The sequence below is a fragment of the Lissotriton vulgaris genome, chromosome 3_1 (genome assembly GCF_964263255.1).
Source record: "Lissotriton vulgaris chromosome 3_1, aLisVul1.2, whole genome shotgun sequence".
NCBI lineage: Eukaryota > Metazoa > Chordata > Amphibia > Caudata > Salamandridae > Lissotriton > Lissotriton vulgaris.
In genome coordinates this window covers 36,464,569-36,489,596 of record NC_141689.1, presented here as the reverse complement: position 1 = coordinate 36,489,596, position 25,028 = coordinate 36,464,569, and the positions used below count along the sequence as shown (strand labels likewise).

The 25,028-nt window shown below is 46.2% G+C and overlaps 1 protein-coding gene across 1 annotated transcript in view; it reads right to left on the bottom strand.

Moving 5' to 3' along the window:
* The window catches only part of LOC147725878 (putative E3 ubiquitin-protein ligase HERC1), a 1,064,842-nt gene that overhangs the window by 463,846 nt on the left and 575,968 nt on the right, over positions 1–25,028 (bottom strand). The window contains exon 38 of the mRNA XM_086963380.1: positions 3,798–4,003. Coding sequence (XP_086819506.1) covers positions 3,798–4,003 — 206 coding nt within the window. The remainder of the gene's footprint in view (positions 1–3,797; positions 4,004–25,028) is intronic.

Here is a 25,028-nt window from a genome sequence, read left to right as displayed (position 1 = left end):
CAAACTCCTATTTCTCTACGGGAGCTTGTGCTGTGGGAGAGAAATGGGAGTTTGCAACCAGACCATATGTGGCCGCATTATAATGCGATGTTCAGACCCGCCGTCTTATAGTCGGTCGGTTCCCACACCGAAACAGTGACGGGCGGACTTCTGCCGACATCCTAATAGGTCCCAGTGTATGTGTGGGGAGGGGTAGTTTTTTTTCTCTTTTCTGGTAATCCTTTTTAGTTTTGACTCCACCGACAAATTACAAATGCCATCTACTTTATTAACTGTTGTGTAAAATGTTGGTATTGTATTAAATATTGAAAAATTAATTACAATTGTTTGATGGAAAAAAATATATTTGATATAATTAAAATGAATTATTTGTAATTATTTAAAATAATAGGTATGTTAAATTATAATTAAACAGAAAACAGAATTTTTCTACATTACATTTTTTTAATTTACAGAACATAGATCAATTGATAAATGAAAATAATTTCTGTAAGCATCAATTTATCTGAAAATAAAATTAAAATTGAATATCATCACAAATAAATGTATTTTTGTTTGGGAATGACTACTCCCACTCTGAACTAAGCAACACTGGGTACAGTTTTGAAATGGAGGTTGGGGAGGTATGAGTGGTTGCAAATTGACTATTTCCATTCCAAATGAAACAAAATTGGGGAAAGTATCGGACTCTTGGTGGGAGGATCAGAATTACTATTACAACTCAAAACTAATCAATATTAAAAGTAAAATATGCAAAAAGTATGTATAAAAATATTAAATAAACAAAAGAAAAAAATGTTTTACCTTTTAAAATAAAAAACTGTGCAAAATATATTTTAAAAGTAAAACTATAAAAGTAATATAAATATAAATAACTGAATAACTATATACAAACCTGATATACACATTTAGGTTAACACAATAAATTAATTCACAATACTTAATTTACACTTGTTATCAATTATATGTTTTCTTAAATTAAAAAAACAAAATTGTTATTTTGGGGGGAAAAATTTACAAAATGCAACCAAATAAATGCACAAATATTTAAAACAGAACAAAATTGATATATAAATTTGAAAACACTACCAAATCAAATCACCCTATAGAACCCAACCTAAAACATAAACCAAAAAAAAGTATATTTAAAAAGTAAATAAAAAACATAGAATAATATTAAAAATGTAATCAACTTCAAAAGTAGTAAAAAAATAAACACTTTCCACACAAAATCCCTCCTAAACCTAACATCCTAAAAAATAAATACCATTAAACTTAGAAAAATAAATATTTTTTAAATGCAATCAGAAATATAAAAAATACACGAGTTAAATAAATAAAAAAATATTTTAAACATTATTGTAAAGCACTACTCACACAAAACCCCAATAAATCCTAACAACCCAAAAACCATTACAATTCCAAGCTTAGGGTCTGCCCTACATCTTGGTGGACAGGTTAACCCATCACAACGGTGGCAGATATCCTGGCAGCCGAAATATAAATCCCATAGGATACAATGGGATTCATATTTTGGCGGACGGGATTTCCTTCACCGTTGTGAAGGAGTAACCCATCCGCCAAGATTAAAATCAGGTCATTAGTTAAATAAACAACTATTACTCAATTTCAAAACCATCCCCAAAAACACAAAATTCAGCAAATTGAAGAATATTGTAAAAAAAGCAATATTACAAATAAATATTATTAACAAAATAAACACATAAAATAGATAGTATTACAAAATTGAAATCCTAGATATTGAAAATGGCATTATTATGGTACCCACAATGTTATTATGTACCAACAGTATTCTGCCATTGATGACAATAATCCTCACCCAGGCTCCCTAACCAAAGGAGGTGTTTGTGAACTTTTTCAGGCGAGATGCTAGCCAATAGTGGACTGACCAATAGCAGTGGGCCTTCCTGGGCAGCCTAGTCCCCTAATTTACCTTGTGATACCTTCTTCCTGCTGAACGTGGCTGCCATTTCTCCCGTAATACACATAATTGTGAAATGAAATGAAATGAAAGAAATCTTATAATGCGCATCTAAGCCCGAAGGCATCAAGGCGCCTTTGGCAATTTATAGGGTAAGTCTCGTGCTTGCGGGCTGCCTGGCATACGGAGAGACCAGGCTCAGGGTGAGCCTGGTCTCTCCGTACAAAACACACTATTCAGACATGTGGTATTTCGCTCTTCTATACTGTAACTAAGCCCAGAAATATTAGCCACGACCGAGCTGGTTGAAAATATGACATTTAAAGGTTCAACCATTCATAGTGGTCTTGGCTCAGCACCTCTGCCCCATGTCTGCTACTTAGATGACTCCACCAATACTGAGAAATGTCTGAGTTTGACCTGTTGTTTCCCTCAAGGCTAGCAGCACTTGATTTTCTAATTAGAGTGCAATAGTTCTCTGGGACACAGGTGATAAACAACAGAATTCACAATGGATGCCCCTTAGCAAGCACTGTATGCCACGAGAACAGGAAGAAAGCAGCACATTCGTCTGTAAGTATAACTGAATTTACTTCCATAAGTTGTAAGTCTAATAGATTTTCTGTAGGAGCCAGGTTATATGGCTGACAATAACCTTGCAGAGATCCATGCAAGAAAAGGAGTTCAAGACAAGTTACTAAGCCATGAAAATTGTATGTGCAGTCTTGTCTAAGGATGTGCACATCGGTCAGGAGATGGTTTGGCAACCAGACTCAGGACCCAGTGAGATTCAGGGTATCCACAAAAGCACCAGGGTGGCGCAACTTCCCACAGACCCTGTTCTGAGTTCCTCTATCACGGAGCAAACGAGACAAAGTATCTCAATGTAGAGATGCTGGGAGTTCGATCAGGGAAAGCTGGGAGTATAGAATAAAAAGAAACAGGAAGATATTAAGGGCCTGATTTAGAATTCGGTGGACTAGATACTTCTTCAAATACGTGACAGATATACCGTCCAACGTACTGCATGTGTCACTGGATATAATTCACTTGTAATATGGTGGATGGGATATCCATCACGTCTGTGAATCCGCACAGAGGGAGCAGCTGGGGGTACTGAAAACAGGCATTTGCCAAAATCCTCAAGTTGAAAGATCTGGAGATGTTGAAGGAAACACTTGCACCTGAGGCAGTTCCAGCTTCCCTCTCATAACATTGTCCCAAGAACCTTGGGGACTATACTATTGACACTGATGTACTGACATGGATGAGTGTGTTTGAGTTTGCATGTAAAATATAGAGCTGGACCGAAAAAGAGGAAGCAACAGCTTGACACATTCCACAAACCATCTGCAACATTCCGCACAAATCCTGCTCGCACTCCAAAGACAACTGCGTACATTCCATCATTGCCTCATTCGTAGCCATGCACTGCCCACTCCATATACACCACAAGCAGCAGAAGTATCACATTCAATCACATCTGCCTCCTTTACAAACACAAGTAAAAATACACCTCATTTGATACCATAATGTCTTCCTCTATGTCTACCTTCCTGCCACTCGAAGGCTGTATTTGTAAACAGCAGAAGACACAGTTTGTAACTGAGTGAAAGGGGCAGATGTCTCAAGTGGTGAGTTTCTAGTGCAGTACAAAGTCAAAACTGAGGTTCTATAAATGTCAACACTCTTGAATTGAGGAAGTCCTCTCAAAAATAAGAATAGGGTCGGCCATGGTTTGTCCCACAGAACAACTGTGTATTAGAGAGATTGCTGTGATTTCTTTGTGATGTGTTTGATCTTAATAGAGAACTACAAATCATTTATCTATTCACCCCTCTAAGAACCCTCATACCAGGTCACTCCAGTTGATCTCTATTGGCAGCCACATCTGCACTTCAGTTCTGGATGGGGTGCTCTGTGGCAGGGGTATGGCTTCATTCGGATTCGCTGAAGGTTGGGCCGTCTCGCTCGCAGTTCCCGGTCGGTGACTGGACGTGCTTCTGAACCATCCCATGCTATGCGGGTCCGGGCCAAACACAATGTGTGCAGGAAAATGGTCTACACAGGAGACAGAAAGGCAAGCATCATACCAACCAAACATCTCTTTGTTTGCATGAAGATGTGTTAAACAGAGCAAGCTGTTCATTCAAGGCATCCTCACCTTCATGAGCTCTACGCTCACAAATCCACAAAATATTACAAAAGTGAAAAGTGCAATAATATATAGAAATATTGTGTGTGAACTAAAGTATGAAATGCACGTCAGAATCAAAGTACAACACATGAGCAACAGTAAGTCATGCACATCCATCAATACTGGAGGTGAATAGGCTTATGCTTTGACAAGAAGAGAGTGGACTCAAGCTATGTAACGTGTTTTTGTTTTTCGAAAAAACATGTTTAACATAGGAATCCATGGTACCATTCTATGAAGACTTCTACAGAGATCCAATTGCATTGTGGTATCATACCAGTTAACCAGGGTCACCACTGCTATAAGGTAACACATCCTTGTGTCATAGAGTTCACCAATGTCGTACAAAGTCATCAAGTCATTAAATAAGAAAACTCCATATAAAAGATAAGGGAGCTAAGGTACATCTGCTAGACTAAGTGATGGCTATGTGGAATTAGGATATGCTCTACCGAGAGAATAGTTACCTTTCCTAACACTCTTTCTGGTGGACACTCCTTCTTTCTGCAGATTCCTCATCTTTCAAACACTCCAGATGCAACATTGGATCAGAAAACCGTTCTCTTAAAGTGAGAGCATCGGAGTAGAGCTAAGTGGCACCGACACAGACCCAGACATGGAGATGGGGCAGGAGATAGAGTATCCACCACAAACAGTTACTGAAGGTAAGTAACGTATTCTTCTGAGGCATACTTCTAACGGATTCATCATCTGAACCTTCTTTTTCTGAGGTATACTTCTCTCAGATTCATCATCTGAACCTTCTTCTTCTGAGGCATACTTCTCTCAGATTCATCATCTGAATCTTCTTCTGAGGCATATTTCTCAGAATCATCATCTAAATTTTCTTTTTCTTCTGAGGCATACTTCTCAGATTCATCATCTTCTTCTTTTTCTGAGGCATACTTCTTACAGATTCATCATCTGAATCTTCTTCTGAGGCATGATTATCACAGATTCATCATCTGAATCTTCTTCTTTTTCTGAGGCATACTTCTCAGATTCATCATCTGAATCTTCTTCTTTTTCTGAGGCATACTTCTCAGATTCATCATCTGAATCTTCTTCTTTTTCTGAGGCATACTTCTTACCGATTCATCATCTGAATCTTCTTCTGAGGCATGATTATCACAGATTCATCATCTGAATCTTCTTCTTCTTCTGAGGCATACTTCTCTCAGATTCATCATCTGAATCTTCTTCTTCTTCTGAGGCATACTTCTCACAGATTCATCATCTGAATCGTCTTCTGAGGCATACTTCTCAGATTCATCATCTGAATCTTCTTCTGAGGCATACTTCTCAGAATCATCATCTAAATTTTATTTTTCTTCTGAGGCATACTTCTCAGATTCATCATCTGAATCTTCTTCTGAGGCATACTTCTCAGATTCATCATCTGAATCTTCTTCTGAGGCATACTTCTCAGATTCATCATCTGAATCTTCTTCTTTTTCTGAGGCATACTTCTTACCGATTCATCATCTGAATCTTCTTCTGAGGCATGATTATCACAGATTCATCATCTGAATCTTCTTCTTCTTCTGAGGCATACTTCTCTCAGATTAATCATCTGAATCTTCTTCTTCTTCTGAGGCATACTTCTCTCAGATTCATCATCTGAATCTTCTTCTTCTTCTGAGGCATACTTCTCTCAGATTCATCATCTGAATCTTCTTCTGAGGCATACTTCTCAGAATCATCATCTAAATTTTCTTTTTCTTCTGAGGCATACTTGTCAGATTCATTATCTGAATCTTCTTCTGAGGCATACTTCTCAGATTCATCATCTGAATCTTCTTCTGAGGCATACTTCTCAGAATCATCATCTAAATTTTCTTTTTCTTCTGAGGCATACTTCTCAGATTCATCATCTGAATCTTCTTCTGAGGCATACTTCTCAGATTCATCATCTGAATCTTCTTCTTTTTCTGAGGCATACTTCTTACCGATTCATCATCTGAATCTTCTTCTGATGCATGATTATCACAGATTCATCATCTGAATCTTCTTCTGACGTATACTTCTCACAGATTCATCATCTTTAATTCATCTCCTGTTAATGTCTTGACGAGGAATTGGGACTGAGGGCAAAAGCGTATGAATCCAGAAAATCATGGATAACTAATTTAGCACAATAACCATTGTGATAGATTTGTAAATTCAAATAAAAATAGTGAACACTGCTCAATAGATATTAAGAACAGGGGCTGCTTTACACAAAACTGAAAAAGCAGACTTTTGACATAGTGACCTCTAGTGCCCTCAGGTGCATCATTCTTTTCCATAGCATACCATGCCTTGACACACAGAATGATCCAATTAAAATGGTGCATGTTTTGATGTCAGACTATCTGAGAGCTTGGCATAAAGTGGGTCCACATTCTCTGAGTAACACCAGGCAACAAAACACACCCTGTGACCTGCTTACATCGTCTTAGTAGGAGGTTGTTGTTCTGCTAGAAAGACATCCTTCACATCTGAGGATAGATCAAATAACTGTAAGACTCCTTAAATAATTTTCCAGGCATGCTCACTGAGGGCTGAAAGATTCCTTTGTTGAACCCGGGACATTTAGCATAAGAGAATAATGAAATTGGAGGATAAACACTGAGTACCAACAGCTCTGCTAGCCCTCTTTGCTCAATCGAGTGAAATGAGGATATGTGAAGGTGGTCCCGCTGAGCAAACATTGTCATACCTACCTTGATGTGAAGTTCACATTTGTTGTTCACCATCCATAACTTGCCCAGAACATTCACAGTGAGTAATCCTCTTAAGTGGGGATCTGCTAGCGAAATGCAGTTCAGCAGTGTCTAACGCCAAGGTCCCCCAAAAAGGCTGAACGCATCCAAGCTACCCTCACACAAACTACAGATACATTTCAAAAGATCTGGCAGCTGTTTATATCTCTCCTATCTAAGGAGTTCAATGAAATAACCTGCCCGAGATATCTCAGATTGCTGCGCCTTACAGACACAACCACTGGAACTCAGGAACCTCAGGGGTAACCAGGACAGCTCTTTTCTTACCGGAGAACGATGGATCCCCCAAATACGGCACACTGGTGAGGGAGGGGGGCGGGGGGTAGGCTGGGGGGGCGGAGGGGTTTTGTTTGTTCAAACTTGTTGGCTAATGTTGCCTACCATTTGCCTTCTGAGCATCAAAACGCTCTCATCGGGAAGCCATCTTCTTTGCCATGTCGCACAGCGTGTTGAACACACGCCTGTCTGTCATTTTCGATTGGTTTGCCTGTTACAAGTACTTTGTAATGTGATGCTTTACTATGCTTATTGGCTCAATAAAATACATTTAAAACTAAAAAGGTCTGGGTTATCCGCCTAGGGGCAATGTATATTAACTAGTGTCAAAGGCTGTGATGAGTGGGATCCATTTTGGATATTGTGTCTAAACCCTGTAGCGCCATTGCAGAACACTCATTTCCTATGTCGAGTATTATGCCTTGGTGTGATTAAAATATCTCTCACATGAACAAGAATAGGAAGGTTCTTGTGGCTTCTGTCAAGGAACAATTAGAGAACTGGGTGTACGGAATAAAACTGAGATGAACCATGGTAAGACAGAGAGCTGGGATGTCACGCTCTCTCACCTCCTTTACACAGATTTTTCCCAAGCACCCACCTAGTGTGTTTCAAAGATTTCACAAACACAAGCCGTCAACCAATTTCAAGAGTTACTCTATCACCGACTTCAGTCATCCCCTGGAATGGGCAAGTGTAGCAGAGATCCTAGATTGTGAACTGGCCCTTCAGAAAGATACAACTGAGAAAAGAAGGCCAGAGACTATGCATATCTATAAGCCAAGTTCAGATATTTTGGAATGGTTTGTGCATTTTTAAATCACTAATAAAGCACAGTGGTTGGATGAGGTCTCCAAAGCAGGAGCTCTTATGTGTCACTCTTATGAGAGACCAATGCGCCTTCGGCCTGGTCTCCTCCACGCTCCTCACCTCTCCTGCTCCTGAGCCTCCTGCTGCTGCCTGAGCACATCGCCGACGCCGATTGCAGCGCCCCAGCCGCCGCTGGGCCGCCCGCTTAGCCTGCACCCGTTTTTTCCCGCCGCTGCCTGCCTGCGGCCCCGCCCCCACGCCAGACGATTGGCTACCACGATCCCGCCTCCCAGCTGACCCGCCCTCCCGGCTCCCTTCTTAAAAGGACCCTGCCTGCCACTTGGGAGCGACCACTGCGCCTTCGGCCTGGTCGCCCCCACGCTCCTCACCTCTCCTGCTCCTGAGCCTCCTGCTGCTGCCTGAGCACATCGCCGACGCGATTGCAGCGCCCCAGCCGCCGCTGGGCCGCCCGCTTAGCTTGCACCCGTTTTTTCCCGCCACTGCCTGCCTGCGGCCCCGCCCCCACGCCAGACGATTGGCTACCACGATCCCGCTTCCCAGCTGACCCGCCCTCCCGGCTCCCTTCTTATGACGCCCCCTCAGCAACCGCGCAGCGGACACGCGCAGCGGGAGCACCGACTGAGCGCCGAAGGTGCGCGAAAGGTAAGCCCGTCTGCGCCCGTCCGCGCCTGGACCGCGCCCAGCGCCAGGACCCCTGGCCCCCGCAGACTCCAGCCCTCCCGCCGGACCTACGACGCCACCGAACTCTACGCACTCAACACCGGCCGAATCCCGGGTTGCTACCGAGCCACCCCGAGACGCACCCATGGACCCTTCTGCTGCCACTCCTGCAAGTTCACCTGTATCCGGACCTGCACTACTCCTGCACCGACCAAGACCAAGACGAGCAACAGCAGCAGCCACCTAAAGTGCATCCTGCTCAACACCCGCTCCGTCCACAGACACGCCATCGAGCTCTGGAACCTGCTCGACACTACTTCACCAGACGTTGCCTTCCTCACGGAAACCTGGATGAACGCCTCTTCAGCGCCCGACATCGCCATCCCAGACGGCTATAAGATCATTCGACCAGACCGGAGGAGGCATCGCCGTCATCCACCGGACCACCATCCGCATCACGACCAACACCGACGACACCCTCGCACCCGCCGAACACCTGCACTTCCAGGTCCACATCAACCCCAAGACCACCCTCAGAGGCCCCCTCATCTACAGACCCCCGGGACCTCGCACACAATTCAGCGAAGACATCGCCGACTTCATCAGCCCTCACGCCCTCCCCTCCGCTGACTACATCCTCCTCGGGGACCTCAACTTCCACCTGGAGAACAACAACGACCGCAACACCACCACCCTGCTGGACAACCTCGCCAACCTCGGTCTCAAGCAGCTGGTGACCACCCCCACCCACTACACCGGACACACACTCGACCCCGTCTTCTCATCCAGCAAGGACATCGCCTTCAGCCACGCCACCGGACTCCACTGGACGGACCACAGCTGCGTCCACTTCAGCTTCAAAAGGACCACGATCCACCACCAACAGCAACAGGTTGCACGCAGAAGCTGAAACAAGATCACAGCCGACCAGCTCGCGACTTCCCTGAGCAAGAACCCACCCACCAGCGCAACGAACCCAAGCCAAGCGGCCACCAACCCCAACCTCAAGAAATGGATCAGCGACTGCGCAGACGACCTCGCCCCCCTGAGGACCCCGCCTAGCAGACCCGGCAGCAAGAAAGCCCCATGGTTCACCGACGAACTCAAGAGCTCCAAGAAGAACTGCCGAGCCCTCGAGAGAACCTGGCGCAGAGACCCAACACCTGACAACATGACTACCCTCAAGCTCGCCACCCGAAAACACCTCCAACTCATCCACGCAACCAAGAAAACTGCATTCAAGGAACGACTGGACAACAACGCACACAACAGCAAAGAACTCTTCAACATCGTCAAAGAGCTCTCCAACTCCAACGCCGGAAACAACGACATCACCCCTTCGCAAGACCTCTGCAACTCCCTCGCCTCCTTTTTCCACAACAAGATCGCGGACATACACAACAGCTTCAGCACTCAACCGACGCACCCTACGACCGCACCAACGCCCCCCACCACCACCCTCCGCGCCTGGACCCCGATCAGCACCGAAGACACCATCCGCATGATGAACTCGATCCACTCCGGATCTTCGACCGACCCCTGCCCTCACCACGTCTTCAACAAGGCCGACGTTGTCATCGCACCCCACCTGCGGGACATCATCAACACCTCCTTCGACACCGCGACCTTCCCGGAGAGCTGGAAGGACGCCGAACTCAGCGCTCTACTAAAGAAGCCATCAGCCGACCCCGCCGACCTCAATAACTACCGCCCCATCTCGCTGCTCCTGTTCCCAGCAAAAGTCATCGAGAAGACCGTCAACAAGCAGCTGGCCGCCTTCCTCGAAACGAACGGATCCCTCGACCTCTCGCAGTCTGGCTTCCGAGCCAACCACAGCACCGAGACCGCCCTGATCGCAGCCACCGATGACATCCGAGCACTGCTTGACAATGGAGAAACAGCGGCCCTCATCCTCCTAGACCTCTCCGCGGCCTTCGACACTGTCTGACACCGTACACTAGTGCAGCGACTCAGCAACGTCGGAATCCAGGAGAAGGCACTAGAATGGATCATCTCCTTCCTCGCCGGAAGGACACTGAGAGTCCGCCTCCCGCCGTTCAGATCTGAAGCCACCAAAGTCATCTGCGGCGTTCCTCAAGGGTCCTCGCTCAGTCCAACCCTCTTCAACGTCTACATGAGCCCCCTCGCAGACATCGCACACCAGCACAACCTCAACATCATCTCCTACGCCGATAACACCCAGCTGATCCTCTCCCTCACCAACGACCCCGCCACCGCCAGAGCCAACCTTCACAAAGGGATGAAAGAGGTAGCCGAATGGATGAAGAACAGCCGCCTGAAACTGAACTCGGACAAGACGGAAGTCCTCATCCTGGGATCCTCACCCTTCGCCTGGGACGACTCCTGGTGGCCCCCGCTCTAGACAGCGCACCCCAACCAACAGACCACGCACGCAACCTGGGCTTCATCCTGGACTCCTCCCTCTCCATGACCAGACAAGTCAACGCCGTCTCCTCGTCGTTCTTCAACATCCTGCGCATGCTACGTAAGATCTTCCGGTGGATCCCCACCGAGACCAGGAAGACGGTCACCCAGGCCCTCGTCACCAGCCGTCTGGACTACGGCAACTCCCTCTACGCCGGAACCACCGCCAAACTACAGAAGAGACTCCAACGGATCCAGAACGCCTCAGCAAGACTCATCCTCGACATCCCACGAACCAGCCACATCTCCGGACATCTGAGAGACCTGCACTGGCTCCCGGTCAACAAGAGAATCTCCTTCCGTCTCCTCACCCACGCACACAAAGCCCTACACAACCAAGGCCCAGGATACCTCAATAGCCGCCTCAACTTCTACGCTCCCAAACACCAGCTTCGATCGACCGGCCACGCCTTCCCACCATCCCCCGCATCCGAAGAGCCACCACAGGGGGACGGTCCTTCTCCTACCTCGCCGCCAAGACATGGAACTCCCTCCCCACCCACCTCCGCCAGACCCAGGACCACCTCGCCTTCAGGAAACAACTCAAGACATGGCTGTTCGAGCAGTAGCGGACCCCCCCCCCTAGCGCCTTGAGACCCTCTGGGTGAGTAGTGCGCTATATAAATGCCCTGATTGATTGATTGATTGATTGATTGATTGATTAGGGCAATGCCAGTGGCTAATAACATGATGCATGAATGACTGAAATAAGCTCTCAACAGAGTGGGTTGGAGCCAGGAGAGTAAAAGATTTTGCGTGAACAGCAGAGTGGATGGCAGTTTGTTTGAGGTTCAGATTCATGAGGTGTCGCTTGATTGGAATGAGTGGTTGTGAGGGATAGAATCACAGGTCTTCCATGCCGTTAACCAGTTGATGGTGACCGAGTGACCTGAAAAAGATGCAGAGACACTTGCACTGTTAGCCAACAAGTGGCTAGCTCAGAAAATCATGGTTCTAAGACAATGGGGGCAACACATTTCCAGCAGACTTGTACCAAACTCAAAGAGAAGTGCCAGACGCTTTCCAAGCATCTAGGGCTGGACAAAGACAGAAAGGGAACAGCATTCCTAGTCAGTAAAAAAAGGAGAAATTTGGGAAAGAGCCTTCCCACATGCCTAAAGTGGAGAGTAGCTATTAGGGCCATCACTTAGGAGTTTACAACAAAGATTTGTTTATTAAGGATCGTGTACCAGCTATTCCTTTGATAGCCTGCGTGGTATCTATAGGAGAGGAGACCCAGGAGGGCCCTGAGGAACTCACACTGGTATCAATGGACATCTGGCAGAAAGAGCCACAAACTCTCAAGCACGTTCACTTAATCACCAAGGGATTTGTACTGGAGTCTGGTATCAACAGAAGGAGAGTTCCCGCCCAGGGGGCACAGAGTGGCACCTACATAACTATGGTTGAGAGGAATCATCTCAAACCAAAAAGATTCTCATACCAAAAAGATTCCTTCTGGTATGGGGCCAGTGAGTCAACAACATGCAATACGCGTTTATCAGAGCTGAGGTAGAGGCCAATGGCAAGACAGCCATGATCAATGTTTGGCTGTGAGTGAAAGAATGTGTGGGGGCGACTGTGGGCAGTGATCTCATTGCTCTCTGGTTTGTACCAGCATCAGAAACCTACATGATTTGAAAGCCATCTGTGCTTTCCAGAGCACAGGCTCCACATTAGTATCAGAAAGGGACTTTGATCAGTCCAGAATTGCATGGACCAGAGTAGGATAATGAGCAGATCAAGGCAGACTCTGAGACAGCAGATGGAGCGGAGGATGAGATACCATAGGTGAACCAACCATGTGCTGGAGGCTGTGCCACTACCAGAGCTGCTGGAGGAGCAGCCCAGGAGGAGTTTTTCCAAGCACAAGTGGAGTGCCCTAAACTCGTGTAACTGTGGAAGAAAGCCCATGTACAGCTCAGCAAGGGAGTTAGGAAACATGTTGGATGGAAAGACGGACTTCTCTATAGCAAGCAATCCTGATCCAGGAACTGCAAGAGGCTAGTGGTCCTTCTAGCAGATCACAATTTCCTAATGTTGCTGATTCATTAGGTCTCATTAGCAAGGTTTCAATGACAAGTGGTCATAAAAAAATCAAGGACAGGTTGCACTATCAAGGTATGTGCTTGAATAGAGTGCAGTTCTGTAGGACTTACACTTGCAAGTTGAACAGTAAGATGTCCTTTATCAGTGTTCCCTCAGGGGGTGCTCTTTCACCCTACATACTATTATCAGTACCTCCCTCACTCAAATTGTCTTCCCAAAAGCTCCAAAGACAAGCCAGATCCTGATCCATCATTCACCTACCGTTCATCGACAAAGTCAGTGAAAAATCAGTCTATGTTCAGCTCCAAGATCACATTAATGCATGACTAGCATCTGGCTGCAGAGCAGACAGCAGCACTGATACCGCTACCTTACACATTACAGGCGGTGCCCCCGTGACCACAGATGAAGATGATCTCTGCATCCCGATACTGCCGGGCCTCTCAGTTACCTTCAGCACAGTCAAGCATCCGACCCTCAAATGCAATTCACCAGCAATGTCCTTCACTGGCTCTTCTCTCACTCTTCCAACAGTCACCAGTTTGTTCACATCAGCAAGCCTAGGTCCCAAAAGATACCAATCACCTGCAGAGTGCCCCGGGGTTCCATACAGTCCTCTGCGATGTTTGACCTCTACATGCCGCTCTACTCAGGGGTAACAGCATCAAGATTCACCGAGATGCTGACAATGCACAGCTCTACTTGAAAGTCTCCCCTGCTTCAGACATCCAATGCCTCCAGCACCACCTGCACATCAAACAGACCTGGGTGTCCAGAGCTGTCTGAAACTTACCGCAAATAAGACAACTCCAGTTATTTGCAAGATAAACATACACAAACTAGTACAAAGCTGTTTAAATGAAATGGGCCTTGGCAGCTTCGAACCCCAACTTCCACTGAATGCAAAGTCACTTTTATTCTCTGGACTCCAACCTCATCCTCAAGGAAGGCCTTGCCAAGACGCCCTGGCACCAGCTTTCTCGTCCAAACAAAGTGAAACAATTTCTTCCAGAAAACGACTTCAGAACCGCTGTTCAAGCCCTCGATCTGAGGCATGTGGATAGTGGGAATAGCCTGCACCCTTGCCGCTAAGATTCCACAATGGCACCGCCTAAGAGCATCCTACATGCTGCAGCATGTCTCATTCAGGACATCACATCCTGGTGGGAGTCCATTGCTGACCCACACTATCTTCAAAAGCAGCTACATCATTCATAAAGCCATCATGACCAGCAGTCCTGCTTATCTTGTGGACAAGCTCACTTTCTCTGGTGGTCCTTGGCATACCAGCAACCAAGACAACATCCAACTACAGGCTAAGTAATGGGAAAAAGATACAAGGCAGCAAGCCTTATCTATCTATGCACTCCGTATCGGAAACACCAACAGCCCCAAAGTGGCTCCAAATAAAGAAAGAGGTTCATTGCTTTAAACAACACTAGATCACAATACATTAACATTTCACAAGCCAGCTACCTCTCCTATCACTCTTCGATTTTATGCTTATCTCTGTTGATGTACAGCGCTCTGCTGCCTTTTGTCTAGAGCCGGGCTGTAGTGTCTTGTGAGTTAGAGATGACCGGACCCTTTGGGTTCTTGACGGACTCCATAAACCTGTGGCGTAAGTACGTGGGTGATAGAATTCCTGATGAAGAACGTTCAGTTAACGGTTACATGCTGAGCAATAGAGATGTGCAATACCAGGCTCTGTGTATGGCGTAATCATTTACATGCTCCGAGGCTGGGGAGGACACTGCACATGCTATGGAAAGACCACATACATGCATGCATACAATACAAGATTTAGAACCACAGTGCCATTGGTCTGTTGAAGGTGTCTTCTGAGCGAGTGAGCAGTGGTATAGTGGGTCCCTTTAACCGTCTCATTTCAGCCTCAGAAATCTTATATATATTTTCTATCTGGAGGCTCACGCCACCATGGACCCAGAAGCAGTACCTCTGAGAAGTAAAACTGCTAAGGTAACTGCGAGGGCACTCATAGAAATTTTCATGGGTCGGATTTCCCAAGATGGTGATTTCTGACAGAGAAACTCATTTCATCTCCTTCTGTATGAGAGAGATGTGGGAGCAAGCTTGAGGGATCCACCACTGCTCCACAGTGCACCACATGCAGGCCCTGGGATTTGTTGAACTGTTTAACAAGACCCTTAAGAGCATGATGGGAACTCTACCAGAAGACCTGGGATGGAAGTGGGAGACTTTCCTGCGATACCTCTTGTTCATCAATGGGGAAATTACACAGTGGGAGTGGGGTTCCAACCTGCTGAACGTCTGTTGAGCACTGAGTGCATGGTCCTCTCACCTGAGACAGCAAAGGCTAGGAAGGAAGGAATTCTGGAGCCATTCCAAAAGGATGTGGAGGACAATGTGAGTGCCATAATGAAGCTTTGCACTTAAGCTGTTAAATAACTTCTTGATGATAAGGTTTATGCTGTGAATAAACCTATGTGCTGTAGTTGGAGCCTGAGTTACACATCGGTATAATTTGTAATGATTTAAAAGCCCAATCAAGGAAAGTCATTTTTATGTCTATTCTTTACCAATGTGTTTGTTCCATGTGAACCATTGTGATTTATTCCATATTGATTACCCAGGTTCACATGGACATTAGGGTAGCTCTTGTTTGTGCAGAATATTTGGAAACAGATGGCATGATATATGCGTCGCCTCGAGAAAAAACTATAAGGCGATGAAGGAATAGTATGACAAAGAAAGCACCGCTGACCAGGTGCCAGGAGGGTACAGAGGTGCTTCTGCTGAAGCCCATTTGTCCTTGAGCTTTGAAGGATAGGTGGTGTGAGACAGACAAGGATCAGGAGGTTTCTGAAGTGAATTATCTGGAGAGACTTGATGGGAAGAGTTTGGCTATATCAGTGCAGGCTGAGGAGGAGAAGGGTCCACTCTACGACCTGTTGAACAGTGATGAAAAGGATGTCTCTGGGGATAGAAACGTCTCCCCTCTAATATACCTCCTAAACAAGAAGAAGAATGTAAAGAGGTTCTGAGATGATTTTCCCATCTCTTTTTGTTGAGTCGAGGCTTCACATCTGTCTTTGTGCATGTTGTTGACACGGGGGCAGCTTCCCTGTGCAGAGCAAGACGGACAGGATATCAGACCAAGTCCAGGAAGGTATAAAGACAGAAGTCACCAAGAAATTGCATGTGAGAATGGCTGAGTGCTCCAATAGCCATAGGCCAGCCCAGTGAAGTTAGTTCCTAAGCAATGGTCAACAGACCTGTGCTTGCTCATGGGCTATAGGGCAGAGACAAGAGAGTTCTCGGTAAGGTGATCAAGATGGCTGATAGGCTCATAGACAGGATGTGTGCTGCCTGCTTTTTGTGAACTTTTGATATGGTTATTATCAGATTGGATTTCCGTCTTGACCTAGTATTCATTCTAGGTGATGGAAGGCATGTGCAAATTGTAGTCATGCCTTCTGGGTACAAGAACACTCCTGACACTTTTCATTGGCTGGTGAACCATTTTCTGTTAGAGCTTGAAGGTTCTGCATGGCATACCAGGACAATAGTGCCACCTTGAGCAATTCCCAGGAGACCATCTAAGGCACCTATACCAGGTGGCCAGCATACAGGAGGCAACGCTGACCATTAAGGAAACCCTCTTTCTGGAAAGATTCCCCTTGTGGATGGCAACACAAGTCCAAGCGAGGATTTTTTTTTGACTGTGGTGAACTATGAGACCATATTTGATCCCAACAGCCGTGATACCCAAGAAACAGCCCCAGCAGGTGATCTGGACATCAGAATACCGGACGTCTTTTAAGAACTTGGTGGTTTGCAATGCGTTTGTTGAAGGCACTTGACCTTCATTGTACAGGCAGATTTCTCAGGCAAGGGAGTGGAAGCAGGCCTGACTGAACATGATGACAAGGATTGCGGGCATCCAGTGGCATTCATTAGTCACACACTGGCCCATAAGGAACACATCTGGGCTAGCACTGAGAAGGAGTGCTTTGCAATAGTAGAGGAGGTTCCGCCCTTATGTTTACTGTTTGCCACCAACTACTATGTCCAGACAAATCACATGTTGTTGATGGTGATGAAGGGAGTGGACTCTAAATTACTGAGCTGTTCTATTTCTTTACAAGAGTTAGACTTTGCTGCGGGACAAAAAGTTGGACTGCAACACAGGAATGCTGATGTTCTTTGAAAAGTATTACAAGAAGAATTTCAGGATGGCCGTCCGTATGTACGCGGTGTGATGATATGGGGGGCATATTTATATATTACTTCAGAAAGTTTTATAAACTTTATTTTTCATTGCAAAGTTTTATAAAAGCATTTCCAGTGAAAATAAGCATTGGCAAAGTAATATGCCTGGATCAACGGCAGACCTACGGACTTTGCTGATGTATGTTCCAGATGGAATATATGCCGGAAGATGATCCAACCACTTTGTGGTACAGGATCAGGATCATAAACTGTATATGCAAGCCCACTCACCAGGTCTTAAACTGTATATGCAAGCCCACTCTATTGGTTTGCTTTCTCAATCTCTTGCTGACCTCTTACACTTGCCGAATCCCTCCTTTATACCACATCTGTGGACTCCTCTTCAGTGCTTCTGCATTGCTCCTGCTGACTCTTTGGTTCTGCTCTTTCCAGTCTCAGCTTTTAAGATACTTTAATTTATTATGAAATCATGGCCAAACTAAATTGCCATGGGGGTGCAATTTAATCTTTTCAAAACCCACAGAAATTAACTAGACACCTGTGTGAAAAAGAATTCATACAGCAGAGACTCACTCTTGGTGACATCAGACTAGCACAAGGCACAAAGGGAAGAGAAGCAATGGGGGTAGTAAATCCCGATGAGAGGTAAAAGACCAAACTAGGAATCCACAGTGCGCTACAAAACATTTGCAGCCACAGTTCTCTGGACTGCTCCAGAAGATATCCCTTTGGTCACTGGACATTTCACTCAACCTTAGATTTTTTTCCTTCCCTCTTATCCTTTTTCTCCTACTCATTCATTCTTTGCCTTTCATTTCTCATGTCTCATCTCTCCTTTTCTGTTCTCCTTCTCACCCTTTCTCTGCTTCTCACCTATAACTGGTTGTTCATCCTGTCTCATTCTGTCTCATCCTGTTCATCCTGTCTCATTCTCTCTCACCCTTTCTCCATCTTTTCTCTTCCCTTTTCGCTTTCCACCTCTTTACTATTATAACTTCTCACCTGATCTCTTGAGCTGCTGACTTTTCTTTATAGACTTGGTTCTCTGTGCTCTGGTGGTGCGGGCTCGTGGTACATGAATGTCCAATATCCCTTCTCGCTCCAGCTCGTTCAGATCAACTTGGTCCCTGCTTTTATGACAGGGAAACAGTGAGTTGTCACATATTTCACTCCACTCCCTATCTGTACATATTTTTATCTACTTCTTCTCTCCTCTGCCCAGCAGGGCTAGAGTCAGTACCCTGAGGTACACGGCAGCACACGTCTCAATGCTTGGCTGTCAGGAGGATTCCTTGGTGATGCAAACCCAACCTATGAAAACCTTACAGTAGTCCCTGTAAATAAAGAAAGTCACACGACTGACCCTACATACAAGGAACCCTCTATGGCTGCCCTTTGCTGGAGGTAGCATCTATATTGGCCCTTACACAAGGGAAACCTTGAAAATCATGGGCCTCATTTATGAAAAATGACATATCGCTGGGCAAAAACAGCGATGTGTCACTTTTCATCCTTATGTCATCATGGATGTGCTGTATTTACAATACCGTATCAGCAGATAAGGGTGCCTACAAGGGAAGTGTTCTTCAATTTGTTTTATGTTTTTCTAGCAATCATTGCCCGTAAACTCTAAGTAGTAGCTTAGATTAAATTATATAAAAAAACGAATTACTTATTTTAACATAAATAGATTAATAAAGAACCGTGAAGGAACAAAACAGGTGTATACTTCTTCGAATACAAATTTATGTTGAAAAAATATATTTGGGGGGGGGCACAAAATGCTATACATACAGACACACAGTGACCACAATGTATGGATTTCTTGTTGCCACTAGTCTCTCATTGTCACTAATGTGGTCATCCATTTCATACATTGTATACATAAGGAAATTGGGTGCAGTTGTCGACGTTTCGGACTATGTGGTGAATGCATCCGCTAGACCATCTTCAGCACGGTGGTTTCATATGTTGAATGACCCTCAAAAAAATATATAGATGACTAATATTATTAGTTATTGGTAGAGGTCTGGTCCGTTGAGATAGTCTAAAAGATAAAAGGCACAAATGGGGGGGGGAGAACACTGCAAGGATGCAGCCGAATCTACGTGTGAAGGACACTGTAAGGATTCTGCTGCCTCTACATGTGAAGAACACTGTAAGGATGCTGCTGCCTTTACGTGTGAAGAACACTGCAAGGATGCAGCCGCCTCTACGTGTGAAGGACACTGTAAGAATGCAGCCGCCTCTACGTGTGAAGAACACTGCAAGGATGCAGCCGCCTCTAAGTGTGAAGGACGCTGTAAGGATTCTGCTGCCTCTACATGTGAAGAACACTGTAAGGATGCTGCTGCCTTTACGTGTGAAAAACACTGCAAGGATGCAGCCGCCTCTACGTGTGAAGGACACTGTAAGGATGCAGCTGCCTCTACGTGTGAGGAACACTGCAAAGATGCTGCTGCCTTTACGTGTAAAGAACCCTGAAAGGCTGTAGCTGCCTCTACGTGTGAAGAACACTGTAAGGATGCTGCTGCCTTTACGTGTGAAGAACACTGCAAGGCTGTAGCTGCCTCTACGTGTGAAGAACACTGCAAGGATGCTGCTGCCTTTACGTAGAAATCCATAAAAGCATTTTTATACACATTATACCATAAAAGTCGAAAAAACGACAACATTTACAATAAAAAAATTCAATAAAAGGTTGAGAAAGGATGCCTGGAGATAGTTCAATTCTTTTTTCGTTAGATACAGTTCATTGTAATTTAAGCAGTTTTCTCACAGATTATTTCTATGTTTAAAAATACATTTTAAAAAGTTGACCATGTGATAACAGATAATTTCAGAATCCAAAAGTTGAAGGCGCAGCATGGCAGGGCGACACTGTCTTAAGTCCCATGATTTCAGCAGTGGTACCAGCCAAATTTTGCGATGAACATGATAGTACTTACAGAACAATACTGTATGTATGGTGGTCTGTACAGATGTATCATCGCAAGGACAGTGGCCTAACGTTTGTTCCCGTGTTTCTCATGGGGAAGGCTACTAACCGATGGAAAAGATTTAATCTAAATCTGGTTAGTAAAAAGCGATCAAAAATGCCAATTTCAAGCATTAGGTAAGGCTGAATTGTGGGGACAAGATGGACCATAATTGCATGGTGGACAGAAGGTTTCCCTATTTCACTTGCGAGTCTTACTCCATCTAAGTGGCTCAGGGCCATTTCTTTTAACTCCTTCTTGGATATCTCAGAGATCTTTTCTGGTGTTATATAATAATCCTCTAGGCCTAAATCCATAAGAAAGTTTCTGATATAGGGGAGCCAGTTTATGTCTCCCGAATGATCTAGTGCCATTGAATCCGCCATAATTCCTCTAGTTAACATGTTTTTTTCTGAGGTCCACATGCGTCTCCATAGTAGGAGAGGTTGGATTTTTGACAGGTCCTCAATGTGTGGTATGCCTAATTCAATATGGGATGCATATATAGAAATTCGCCTTGGTGCAACCAGAGGAAATCTTAAAAAGGAGTTTTCTGCCACCTGTAGAGCGCTGACGTTGACGTGCCCCCAAACCCCAGCCCCATACAAAGCTACTGCTCGGCATTTTGCATTATAAATATTCAATAGTTCCACAGGCGGCCGTTTGCCTAATTTTTGAGAAAAGGACATCAAAGCAGCTATTGCCCGCTTAAGGTAGTGTTTTCTAGACTCAACTGCCGCTTTCCAATTTAGTTTATCATCTATTATGATCCCTAAGTAGGGGTAATGGGCCGTCAGTTCAAGGTTTTGGTTGTTGAGGGATATGTTTCTAAACCCTTTTTTCCCTTTGCCTGCCACCATTACAAAGGTCTTCTTAATGTTAATATGGAGGTCAAGGGTGCCCATAAAATCTGCATACCTGGTTATCGCTTTTTGTAACTCGCGTGGGGTACGGGCAAGGATGACGGCGTCGTCTGCATAGAGCAGAGCGGGAATCAGGCGTGATTTTACTTGGGGGAGGTCTTGAGCCCCCCTCATTTATTTATTTTATTTATTTAAAGGTTTTGTAGAGCGCGTAGTAACCCTAGAGCATCCCAGCGCTAAACCTGAAATTCCAAGGGTATCAGCAGTGGGGGGAGTTTATGGATGAGGAAAGAGGAGGGTCTTCAGTGATTTCCTAAACTGAAGGAGATTGGGTTCTAATCTCAGTCGTTTTGGGAGGTTGTTCCAGCGTTTGGCCGTGTGGACCGAGAAGCGGCGGCCACCGGTCCTGGCTTTTTTGACTGGGAACTGTGATGAAATTTTCTCCACTGGACCGGAGGGCCCTTTCTGCTTTGTAAGGGATAATGAATTCCTTGAGGAGGGGAGGGCCGTTGTTGTTCAGGGTTTTGTGGGCCAGACAGAGAGCCTTAAAGGCCACTCTTTCTCTGACTGGGAGCCAATGGAGAGACTCGAGGGCTGGTTTAGCAGATGATCTTGCTGGTGTACCGGTCAGAAGGCGCGCGGCGGCATTTTGGACTTTCTGCAAGGTGTTGAGCGTGGCTTCGGGAGCTCCCAAGTAAATAGCGTTGCAGTAGTCCAGTCTCGCCAGAATGAGGCCCTGAATGAGAAGTTTCTTGGCGTTCGCTGGGAGCAACGGGAAGACCTTTCTGCAGGCTCTAAGGAGTCCGAAGCATGTTCCTGCAGTTTTTGTTGCCTGAGTTCTAAAGCTTAGGTCGTTATCGATCCAAACGCCTAGGCTTTTTACCTCTTCCTTAGCGGTGGGGGGGTTGCCCAGGCAGTCGGGCCAGAGGTGAGGCGGCAGGGAGGGTCCTTTGTGGCCGAGCATCAGTATCTCGGTCTTTGAGCCGTTTAATTTTAGTGAGGAGAGGTTCATCCAGCGGTGGACTTCAGTGAGACAGCTGTGAAGGTCAGAGGGGGCGTGGTGGGGGTGTGAGAGGGTAACCACCAGCTGGGTATCGTCAGCGTAGTTGATTATTGATACGCCGAACGGGTTAACCAGTTTCTCCAGTGGAGCCATGTAAACGTTAAATAACGTAGGGCTCAAAGATGAGCCCTGCGGTACTCCACAGCGGAGGGGGATAACGGGTGAGTGGCTGTCGTTCTCCCAGACTTGGAAAGAACGGCCTGTCAGAAAGGATTTTAGCCACTTCAAGGCCGTACCCCTTACTCCGATTTCTCCCAGTCGTTGGATAAGGGTAGGATGGTCCACAGTGTCGAAGGCCGCACTGAGGTCCAGGAGGATCACTGCCACTGATCCTCCTGTGTCCAGAATGCTTCTGGCCTTCTCCACTGCTGCCAGGAGGGCGATGTCAGTGCCCTGTCCTGGGCGGAACCCTGTCTGGGAGACCCCTAGTAGATTGTTGCTCTCCAGGAATAGTGACAGTTGTTTGTTCACTATCTTTTCCGCGATCTTACAGTTGCCTGGGAGGAGGGAGATGGGTCTGTAATTGGAGAGGTCCTGTGGGTCTAACAAGGGTTTCTTTAGAAGGCCTTTGACCGCTGCCGCCTTCCAGCTAGGGGGTACTGTGCCCTGCAGGAAGGAGGAGTTGATCAGTGCCGTGAGGGGGGTGTGATGGTGCTAGTCACTTTTTTCAGGAAGCGGAGGGGTGCAGGGTCGAGTGGGGACCCACTTTTGATTGAGGCCAGTGTTGTCTCAACCTCTTCCGTGGTGACTGGACCGAAGGTGTCCAGGGCGGGGGAGGGGTTGTCAAGTGGGTGGGGGGGATTGGTAGTAGAATTAGTGCGAGCCCTATCCGTATACCCCGGTTCGGGGGGGGAATGGCTTGGAGGATTTTTTTTATTTTCTCGTCAAAGAAGGTAGCTAGATTAGTACATTTGCTTTCCGCTTCTTTGGGATCGAGTGGCTTGAGAGGAGGGTCAGGGGCATGCAGGAGTTCTTTTAGGACGGCGAAGGTTTCGTGGGCCGAACATGCGGCATTTTTGATTCTACTCTCGTAGAAAACAGATTTGGTGTTACGTAGCTGCTTTTTGTAGATATTTATGGAGGTACGAAATGTATCTTTTTTCTCTGCCGTTTTGTCCTTCCTCCAAGAGCGTTCGTTCCTCTTGCTGGCCTTCCGCAAAAGGTTAAGTTCAGGGGTATACCATGGGGACGGATTGACTCTCTTGGTGCGTTTCAAGGAGCTGGTTTTTGGCAGGATGGTGTCAAGGGATTGGGTGACCCACGTGTTGAATTCTTTGTCCGCAACTATGGTGTCTTGAGAGGGAAGGGGGACGTTTTCCCTTAGTTTGGCTGCCCATTCGTCCGGGTCCAGTTTGTGCCATCGTCTTGTCCGGATTCTTATTTTGGGGGATAGAGGGGGCAGAGAGTTAATCGCCCATACGAAGGGGACCAGGAAATGATCTGTCCAGGGGAGGGGGACGTGATCAAGGGTTTTCAAGTCTGGGATGTTTGTAAATATGGGGTCGAGCAATTGCCCTCTTTCATGAGTGGCCTGTCGATTTTTTAGGTCAAGGCCGGTGGAGGTGATGTCCTGTAGCAGTTCTATCGCCTGCTTGTCGGCCGGGTCCAGAAAGTGGACATTAAGGTCCCCCAGAAGTAGGTAGTTGGAGGAGGATGTGCACTCAATGGAGATCTTATCGATGATTTTACTTGGAAAATCGGCCAAATGGCCTGGAGGGCGGTATACGAGCGTCAGACAGTGAGGTAACTGGGGAGATTTGTATGGCAAAGTTACAGCTTTCACATCCCTTGATGTTGCCGTCCGAAGTTCTGCAGGTAAAAACGTCCTTGTAGATTATGGCTAGTCCACCACCTCTCCCCTCTGATCTGTTCAGCGAGCACATAAGGTACCCGGGAGGGAGTGCAAGGACTATGTCGGGGCCATTGCTGGACGTAAGCCATGTTTCAGTTAGAAACAAGATATCTGTTGCATGGTTGGTGATTAAGAGGTTGATTTCGTGCGCGTGCTTCACGAGCGACCTGCAGTTAAGTAGGCCAAGTTGCAGTCCACTAGGTGCCGAGTCCGGGCCGGCAGGGTTACAAAGGGGGAGTTCCATCTCCAGGCTGTTTGTATATAAGGAGAATAGGAAGGGGGCCAAGACACAACCCTGCCTGACTCCACGCTCTACTCCAAAAGGTGCAGTCAACTCGCCCCTGACACCGTAACGTACTCTTGCTGAAGCCTTGGAGTATAGTTCCCTTAGAAAGTCTAGAAGTGAGGGGTCCACACCCATTTGTGATAAGACTAGCCATAGCTTTGAATGGGACACGCAGTCAAATGCTGCGGACAGGTCCACATACACCATGTAGAGTTTGTCTTTTTTTGCATGGATATATTTTCCCACAATTATTGACAGATTTGAAGCGTGCTCCACTGTACCAAACCCCTCCCGAAAGCCGAATTGTAAATCGGATAGTACCCCCTTATCCTCTGCCCATTGTTGGAGACGCTCGAGAATGACCCTGCCGGCTACCTTACCCACTGAATCCAACAGTGAGATTGGACGGTAGCAGCTAGGGTCCTGTCGGCCTCCTTTTTTGAAGATCGGGACCATAGCACACATGGTCCAGGATTCCAGGAGCCCTTTTTTTGCAGCTGCCGCACACACCCTGGTCAATATGGGGGCCCATAGGTCTGTATTATATTTAAAAATGTCCACCGGGACTCCATCAGGGCCCGGAGCGTTTCCATTTTTACTTAAGTT